Raw genomic sequence first — 9,966 nt, 5'->3', positions numbered from 1 at the left:
ACTGGTCTTTGCAGTGGCTTTTTGTATCTTGAAGTCTACTGGAGATAAACGTCCTCAGGTAGGAAACTGTCATTATAAAGTGAAGTTTGTTCATTTAAGGACTTGAAGTGAAGAAAATACCTCTCTCTCTCTCTCTCTCTCTCTCTCTCTCTCTCTCTCTCTCTCTCTCTCTCTCTCTCTCTCTCTCTCTCTCTCTGGTTCTCAGGATGAAAGTATAGTAGTACACAGTGAAACGAGACTGTTTCTCCAGGACCAAGGTGCTACATATTCAAGAAATACAGAACACAGGTCTGCAAAGAACTATACTGGACATACTTATATTAAATAGGCTAAGTAAACGTTATACTTACAAGTCCCCATGATTGTCAAAAAAAAGAGCTAAGGCATCCTTCAAGCGACACAGTGGCTCCATCTCTTGGCCAAACAGAAGAATAACAGTCTGTCTGTATCGAATCTGCTAATGTCAATCTCCAAACAGTGAAACAGCAGCGTGCCGGTATGATCGAGCCGTCACAAACAGAGACTGAGGACCATGACAGACCAGAAAACGAGCAAAGAGCAGAAGTATGATCGGCAGCTCAGGTACATATCGGTTGGGTTTAAACAACATAATAATTACGTTTACATGCACTGCGATTCTACTTCAGCGTTAGGTTTAAGCTTTCAAATTGCACCAACGCTGACATACAGAGGCCCATCGGTCGTAGCACGAGCTTTAATCATCCAGTTACTTCAGATTGATCATGCTTTAATTCAATACACACTGCAGCAACATACTCAGTCTAATCTCCATATATAGCATATCAACAGCCTTACTGATCAGAAACCACTGGATGTATTAATCTGCTCGACTGTTGCCTGTCTGTCTTGATTATGTTATTATAACAATGCTTATAGGCTGGTCATTTAATGGTTGGTATATGTTTGTATCAGGTTGTGGGGAGATCATGGACAGGAAGCACTTGAAAATGCCCATGTATGTCTCATCAATGCCACTGCAACCGGCACTGAAATCCTCAAAAACCTTGTGCTGCCAGGTATCAATATATCTCACTGTGCAGCTCAAATCATAACACTGAGGAATGCATTCATTGTGTTAACATTATTCTTTCTCTGCTTCTTAGGAATTGGAGCCTTTACCATAGTTGATGGGCACAAAGTGTCAGGGGAGGATGTTGGAAACAAGTAATCATTGTCTTGTTTTTTGGCCATCTTAAAGAGATTTTTGATTATAGTGTGATGAGTGGATAAATGTATCACACTGCACCGTATTGAAAATGTGTCTGATTCTGGTCATGCTCTGATCTGTTCTGCAGCTTTTTTCTCACCAGCAGCAGTATTGGGAAGGTAAGCACAGAATTGGGTGTCCATAACAAGTCTGTCCAAACCTAAAGTGACGTGAATGATAAATGATGTTTTGCTTATTTTGCAGAACAGGGCTCAGGCTGCTACTGAGCTGCTGCAGGAGCTCAATAGTGATGTGTCTGGAAACTTTGTAGAAGAGGTCAGTGTTAATGTAAACATACTGTAGTTTTACTTTTAGATTAAACTCGGCTGTACAAAACCAGGTTCGGACACTTTGCTCAAAACTATGAAATTGAATGAATGGGAAATGTATAGTGACTGAAATCGTAAGCAAATCAAAACAATAAGAAATCTCTTTTTTAAAAACATTAAAACATCTTCCTGAAACATTTGAATGGCAGTGTGCATCGGGTGCAATATTTATTAACAACTAACTGCAATCATTTAATCAAAAGCCTCTATATCTAAAGGAATATTAATTCTAAAGGGACATTAATTCAGTCAGATGTGTTCAAACCTTTGTGAGCTAGTGAATCTTTTCATTTTTTTTTATCTCAATTCTTCTATTTTTTGATATTCAGAGTCCTGATAAGCTTTTGGACAACGACCCTGAGTTTTTCCACAGATTTAGTCTGGTCATTGGCGTCCAGCTTCCAGAAAGGTATAAGTACTATAATAGAAATCTGAATATATTGTTCCTTTATTGTTTTCATGAGTTACTTTTAAATGCATTACGAAACAGACATGTTAAATAATAATAATAATAAAAAATTAAAAACCCTCTGATTGGTTGTTTGTGCTGACTCTTCAAATTAATATATGCCTTTCTATCTTTATTTTGACAGCACATGTTTGAGGCTGGGCAGTGTGTTATGGGATGCTGGTGTGCCATTCCTTGTATGTCGAACATATGGACTTATCGGTTACATGAGACTGATCGTGAAGGAGCACACAGGTTATATAATCATAATTTCCCAAAGCTAAATATTTTTTAAGACATTCATTTATTACAACTTGGTCAGGTCGGTTGAAATGAACTGTTGTTCAGTAACTTTGTTAAAATTTCATTTTGAATATCCTTAAAGGGGTCATTACAAGTTGATATGATTCTTGAGCGTCTTAATGAAAATTCTATAACCTACCTCGGTCATAATTTCTTAATGGTAGTGTTGAAAAAAACTCCCTTTTTACCCTGTCGAAATCAGCTCTTTTCAGAGAAAGCAGTTTCCTTGCATGTTGCTTTAAATGTTAATGAGCTCTGCTGACCCCGCCCCTCTGTTCTCTGGGGTGTCGAGCAGACTGTAAACTGTTGCTGTGAAGTTAGCTACATTGCACATTATTAGGAAAGGCGATTTGCAAAGATTTATTAAAAAAAAAACCTTATACTCACTTCTTCTGTAGATGAAGCTGGATCACAAATGATTTGTGCAAACTTAAACACATTTATCGGCGATCGGCGCATTCCTTTCAAAAATGAAAGTAACGTTAATCTTTCTGAGTCTTCAGTGGCTCAGATGTCGGGAGTAAATGACGACTGCTTTGTTCATTATTACATCCAACATCAGAACATCTCAATCACTTAATCAGAGACATTCTTGTTTTCCCTTGCACTGGAGTAGACACAATTGGCAGACAGCTCACTCAGGGCGGGTCTAAGGTAAGACGGTCCTGTCAATCAACTGTCGTGGGAGGGGCCTGTTCAGTACTACATCATTCTGACAGGAATCTCAGGACAGCCTGATTTGAGAAAGGAGATTTTAAAATAGGGATTTAAAAAAAGCACTGGGTGGATTTCATTATTATAGGATGGACGTATAAAGCACATTTATGTTCAAACAACTTTTAAAGTGAATTTTGCATTCGATGACCCCTTTAACATTTATGTAAATACATCTTTTGTGAAAATGTTGAAGGGTCTGTCTGTGTCTTTCACCACAGTGATCGAATCTCATCCAGATAATGTGTTAGAAGACCTGAGACTAGACCAGCCATTCACAGAGCTCAGACACCACATAGAGTCCTACGACCTGGACCGCATGGAGAAGAAGGTCAGATTGATTATTGATGTCCTTTTATTGTATGTGACTGACTTGTATTTTGTGTTCATGTTTAAATCGTTGCAGTTTAAAAAATTGTATTTTGTATCATTTTAGGATCACAGTCATACACCATGGATAATTGTGGTTGCCAAATACTTGGAAAAGTGGTCTAGTGAGGTAATTTTTGACATAAACTTATGAGCTTTCTTAATATGAGACCTCCTAAATGACCTTCTCATAGTGCATCTTCTCTGATCCAGCACAACGGTCAGTTACCGAAGAATTATAAGGAGAAGGAAGCTTTCAGACAACTCATCAGAGCAGGTAATGTAATGCCATATTGTTCCTTTCAGTCATTTTTCGGTAGCTCGTTTCTGTTGTTGTAGGTTTTCCTTAATTTCTGTATTTTCTCAGGACTCCTCACGAATGAGAACGGAACACCTGCAGATGAAGAGAACTTTGAGGAGGCAATCAAGAATGTGAACACGGCTCTGAACCCCACCAAGGTAGAACTCCTTACATTTGAAAAGTTGTAGTTCTAGTTTATGTTCCTTGCATATGATTTGTATTGATCTTTGGCCCGTTGTAATGTAGGTCCCTAGTGCAACAGAGGACATTTTTAATGCTGAGCAGTGTGAAAATATTACCTCACAGGTTAGTGGCAACATGCAAAACTACTCCTAAGCCACCTTTAATCTGTCTTTCTTTAACATTCACACACAGTAAGATTGTTGCATTTTGCTCTTAGTGGCAATTGGAATTGGTGATGAAAATGAAAAAGGGTTGAAATATTTCAACACACTCAAATTCTGCATGCACTTAAAATAAGATCTCCAATATTATTCTCTACTGGGGAAATGTATGGCTTCCAGTTTGCTGTTTTTTAGAGGTAGTGAAAAGGTGGCTTTTTTATTTTAATAGTATTCTCCATTATCCCACTAATATTAGAGCATATGCTGCAATTTGTAACTACAAAAACAGTAACAGTACTGTGACTTCACATTATTTAAATATATTATCGTACACTAAACAAAATTATAAATGCAACACTTTTTTTTTTTGCCCCCATTTTCCATGAGCTGAATTCAAAGATCTAAGACTCTTTCTATGTACATAAAAGGCCTATTTCTCTCAAATATTGTTCACAAATCTGTCTAAATCTGTGTTATTCAGCACTTCTCCTTTGCCGAGATAATCCATCCACCTCACAGGTGTGGCATATCAAGATGCTGATTAGACAGCATGATCATGGTACACCTGTGAAGGAGAAGTGCTCACTAACGCAGATTTAGACAGATTTGTGAACAATATTTGAGAGAAATAGGCTTTTTGTGTACATAGAAAAAGTCTTACATCTTTGAGTTCAGCTCGTGAAAAATGGGAGCAAAACCAAAAGTGTTGTGTTTATAAAAATTTAGAATATTTAGAAATTTACTGCAATTTATTCTTTAAGTTATTTACCCATAGTGTCTAAAGAATCAGGTCTTACACATTCATAAGAAATAGTGTAAAAAATCTGTCTTCTCGTAGAGCCCATCCTTCTGGGTGATGGCACGAGGAGTGCGGGACTTTGTTCGAAACGAGGGGAACGGAAAGCTACCTGTGCGAGGAACCATCCCAGACATGATTGCAGATTCAAACAAATTCATCAAGTTACAAAATGTGTAGGTATTTAGCATTCAGATCACAAAGAGTCTAGAAACATTTTATTATCAGTAATATTATTTATTAGTAATGTGAAATTTGCCTGGTATTGCAAAGAACTGTTGGTAATGACCAACAGCTGAGGAACGTTACATACTCAGACATGTGCTTTCGCTTGATTCCTGCTGACTCTGTTTTTTGGGTAAAATAGCATTTGTTTGACACTTTCCATTTCAGCTACAGAGACAAAGCCATGAAGGACGCTGCAGTTGTGTCCAAACACGTCGAAGCACTTTTACAACCATTTGGAAAGGTATTTACATAATCAGCAGACTCTTCTGTAATAACTGCAGTTTTTCTCTTTTATTAGCACATTAACATTGATGATCTGTTTACTCCAAAGCCTCCAGAAAGTATCTCTGAACAAGAAATCAGACTTTTCTGTGAGTACCTCATACACACTCCTTTTAAGGTTTTTGCCAGGAAACTAGATATTCCAACACTTTGCAAAATCCTGTAATATTCTACACCATGTCTCCTTTTCCATCAGTTTGTTTGCGTACGTGGTGGTCATGGTTCCAGTAATCAGTGAAAAATCTCCTCTTTGGGAATTTTAGCAGGTGGCTTCCTCCACAAATGATTATAAAGCCTATGTCTATGTTGTGTGGTGTTTTGTGTCCGACAGGTAAAAACGCAGCTTTCCTCAGAGTGGTGCGCTGCAGGTCTCTGGCAGAAGAATACAGTATGGACACTTTCAATAAAGATGAAATCAGTACGTCTCTCTCCGCCCGTGGTTCATCTCGGTTTCTAAATGTTATGGCCACTGCACAGGATTGTTTAGAAGGATTTACTAACATGCTTCATTGTTGTGTATATCCATGCTTGGGTGTTGCTGTGTGTGTTTAAGCTATTTTTTTCTGTCTCCATAGCATCCTGTATGGACAGCGCAGACAGTGAGATGGTTCTGTACCTCATGCTTCGCTCGGTCGATCGCTTCCATCAGCAACACTCCCGATACCCCGGTCAGAAGAGTTATCAAAAAAATCTGAGAAACTCTCAACCATTGCACAGATTTTAAAATGTCCATCAAGTCACAGATTGTTATATACCGTATTTTCCGGACTATAAGTCACACTTTTTTTCATAGTTTGGCTGGTCCTGCGACTTATAGTCAGGTGCGACTTATTTATCAAAATTAATTTGACATGAACCTAGAGAAAACATTACCGTCTGCAGCCACCAGAGGGCGGTACTCCTGTAGTCTACACTGAAGACATAGAGCGCCCTCTCGCAGCTGTACACGGTAATGTTTTCTCTTGGTTCTTGGTTCTAAATAAATGCGACTTATAGTCCAGTGCGACTTATATATGTTTTTTTCCTCATCATGACGTATTTTTGGACTGATGCGACTTATACTCAGGTGCGACTTGTAGTCCGAAAAATACGATACTAAACTCAACTTGGATTTGTCTATTTTATGTATGTATTTATTTATTTTGGACATGGTACTATGGTAATGCCACCTTTCTTAGAGTACCATGAAGATATTACCGTATTGGTTCTGAATTGGTTTATTGTAAATAGTAACAATATTTCACAATATTGCGGTTTTTACTGTATCTACCATAACAGACTTCTTTCAGAAACATTCAAATGGACACCAGAGCTGTGTATATGAACATGTGACTGTTTTTCTCAGGTGTCTACAATTACCAGGTGGAGGAAGACATAAACAAACTCAAGCTGTGTGTGAACAGTCTTCTACAGGAGTACAGTCTGAGCGTCAGTGTGAAAGATGACTACATCCACGAGTTGTACGTTTAAGTTCACAGTTAAGCTCCTTTGGTTTGAAGCTGTACGAACTAAATATTTATACTAAAATGGTTTTGTAATATTGGCAATGAAGAAGCACACGTTCTCCTGTTCATCTGGTCCGTCTGTTTATAATCCGATGGTAACAGTGTAAATGTTATTTTCATATCTTCCAGCTGCCGTTATGGAGCTGCTGAGCCACACACAGTCGCCGCTTTTCTGGGAGGTGAGTGTTTCTGTACTTATTCAGGATCCTGCAAAACACACACACACCTCATCGAACATTCGTAATGCATATTGTGACATCCACTACAATATGGATTGATAGTATAAAGGGAAATCATATTAGGAAATCTAAGTATGGCCCTTCTCAATAACCGTCTTCTCTGCTTGCATTACTATATGCATTTTCAATAATCATACGACTGGCAGAGAGCACATAACCACAGTAAAAGCCAGGTGCAAATGACCAAAACACATTGATTTTGAATGCATTTAGTGATGGGATCAATGTAACCACATTCGGAGGTGCTCAGGGATGGATTCAGACCACATTCAATGCGTTTTCGTTATTTGTATACAGCTACTGAAGCGATGTGCTGCAAATAATCATTATCTGTCACTCACAGAGTGGGTTGAAATTTTGTCAGGCTCTATTTATTTTCATCTGACATTGATATGATTCATGGTTTTCTGTAGCATGAGCTCATTTAATGTTGGCAAGTGTTATGCTGCTGGTTATTGGCTTCTTTTTATTTACTATCACGATGTAGAAAAAAAAAAAACAGCCATTGGTGTCATGTTATCTGGTCACCTGATTAAATGAACAATAACATGTAAATTATCCATTTGAATCTCTCTCTCGTTTCTCTGGCCAGATTTCCTTGTGTATTTGCATGTATCCCCTGTAAACTTTTTTTTCCCGCTTCTAATTCTTATTTAACAACCTTATCTTAAAGGGATAGTTCACCCCAAAATTTTAATTCTGTCATTAATTGCTCACCCTCATGTTTTTCCAAACCTGTAAGACCTTCGTTCATATTCAGAACACAAATTAAGATAATTTAGATGCAACTGACATGATCAAGGCCCAGAAAGGTAGTAAGGACATTGTTATAGTCCATTCATAAATTATAATTTTATGAAGCTACGAGAGAACTTTTTGTGCGCGAAGAAAACTGAAAATAACAACTTTATTCAACAATTCCTCATCTTCCAGGACAGTCCGATGCCATTGTCGAGAGAACCACAACATATGTATACACAATAATGGCATCTGACTGTCCCAGAAGATTTGCTGAATTCTTATTTTTGGTATTCTTATATTCTCGTAGCTTTGTAAAATTTAAGGTTGAACCTCTGATGTCACATGGACTATTTTAACAATGTCCTTACTACGTTTCTGGGCCTTGAATTTGTCAGTTGCATTGCTGTCTATGCAGGATCAGAATGCTCTTGGATTTCATCAAAAATATCTTAATTTGTGTTTCGAAAATGAATGAAGGTTTTACAGGTTTGGAACGATATGAGGGTGAGTAATTATGACTATTTAAACTATGCCTTTAAATAGTGAATGAATACTAGGTTTAGTAAAAAATAAAATAAAACATGGGCTAAAATTAGGGCAACCAATTAGGGTAATTACTGAGAATGTATTTGGTTTATACAACCTTAAATGCAGTTTCCGTTAACATCTGGATCCAAATCATGCATCCAGATGTGAACAACATAGTAATGCCAGTTGTAAAGAGGCCCATTCTCTGTCTTTTGTTGCAGGATCAGCAGCTCAAGAAGCCATCAAAATCATCACGCACCAGTTTGTACCTTTCAACAACACGTTCCTCTATAATGCCATGTCACAGACCTCTGCTACTTTTCAGCTTTAGAGCAATCGTCCCTTCCAGTTGTGTTTCCTCATTCCTCGATCAAAGTGTTGGCCTCGAATTGGCAATCGAGTTTGTTTATACTTACACTGATCAGTGCTGATGACCAGAACTGATGCTGCATACTGAATAAACAGTATATCTCCAAAGCTTTTGTGTGGGATTGTTGTGTTCTTTCCACAACAGTTTTAATGTACATACACTGACTTTACTGTCATTTTTGATCATTTTAATGCATCCTTGCTTAATAAAAGTTTTTCGAGTGTATCACATTTTCCAAAACATATTGAGCAGCAGTTTTCAACATTGTTAATACAGTAGATGTTTCTTGAGCTGCAAATCCGCATATTAAAATGATTTCTGAAGGATCGTGTGGCACTGAAGACTGCTGATAATTCAGCTATCCAATCACAGGAATAAATTGCATTTTCAAATAGAAAAAGTCATTTTTCAATGTAAAAATGGAAATATTATACAATATTACTATTCTTACCGTATTTTTGTTCAAGTGAACATAGCACTATGCTTTCAGCCTACATTATCTGATATAAACGTGTGACATTTTCACATGGTAACTGGAGAACTACTGTTTATACGTGTCATATAATTTTTCTAAATATGTGCTAAGCTGTATTGTGGTGAGCTGCTGCTGTTTGTTTGGGCAGATCACAGAGTTATTTCCTGTTGTAGGGTGGAGTGCTGTGTTTCTACAGCCGGTCTAAAAGCAGACGGCTCTCTGTGGTTTAAAGAGAATAACTACTGTAGGTTTTCCTCCTAGTGAGTCTAGACAGAGGAAGGACGAAGTCAGTGGCACGTAAACATATATTTTTACTCATTCCCAAGCCTCCCAAGAATTGAAAACTTCCTGACTGACCTACTTTACCCACAAAAATGTCTAAGAAATGTTCAGTGCACTCCCATCAGTGTGTTTTAAAGCCTGAATCCATTGGAGGGCACCCTCCTCCTTGTGCTGGAGCACATTCTGACCCAAGCTGTTCCTTCTCTGCACATTCCACTGTAGAATAATTCATAACTGGAGGCTCTCCTTACATTGATCTGTCAAGCAAGACTATGTTAATAAGAAACCAGAATATGTTGTTCAGTTACTACTTCATTGTTTTCATGGAAGCAGAAACTGTTTAAATGTTCTCTTGCTCATGACTAATATATAGGTGACAGTGTTACGAAACTTTCCCTGTGACCCCTGCATGAGGAGGCCGTGTTTGTGGAGGATTGCTGGGCTCAGCCTGCAGCTTTTCTAAACTAATGGAAATTCCCCCGAG

At 38.0% G+C, this 9,966-nt stretch overlaps 1 protein-coding gene across 1 annotated transcript; it reads left to right on the top strand.

Annotated features, from left to right (window-relative positions):
* Positions 1–477: 477 nt before the first annotated feature.
* On the top strand, positions 478–8,832 carry LOC127961691 (NEDD8-activating enzyme E1 regulatory subunit-like). Its single transcript, XM_052560921.1, is given in 21 exon segments — positions 478–515; positions 517–582; positions 934–1,037; positions 1,125–1,185; positions 1,317–1,347; positions 1,433–1,504; positions 1,887–1,966; positions 2,151–2,260; positions 3,244–3,353; positions 3,459–3,521; positions 3,605–3,668; positions 3,759–3,850; positions 3,939–3,998; positions 4,875–5,008; positions 5,226–5,301; positions 5,392–5,431; positions 5,674–5,760; positions 5,918–6,010; positions 6,688–6,802; positions 6,977–7,026; positions 8,577–8,832. Coding segments are annotated over 21 exon segments (1,635 nt in total). The 5' UTR covers positions 478–498; the 3' UTR covers positions 8,687–8,832.
* Positions 8,833–9,966: the final 1,134 nt, after the last annotated feature.

This window comes from Carassius gibelio, chromosome B7 (assembly GCF_023724105.1).
Source record: "Carassius gibelio isolate Cgi1373 ecotype wild population from Czech Republic chromosome B7, carGib1.2-hapl.c, whole genome shotgun sequence".
NCBI classification, from domain to species: Eukaryota; Metazoa; Chordata; class Actinopteri; order Cypriniformes; family Cyprinidae; genus Carassius; species Carassius gibelio.
This window is presented reverse-complemented; position numbering and strand designations above follow the sequence as displayed.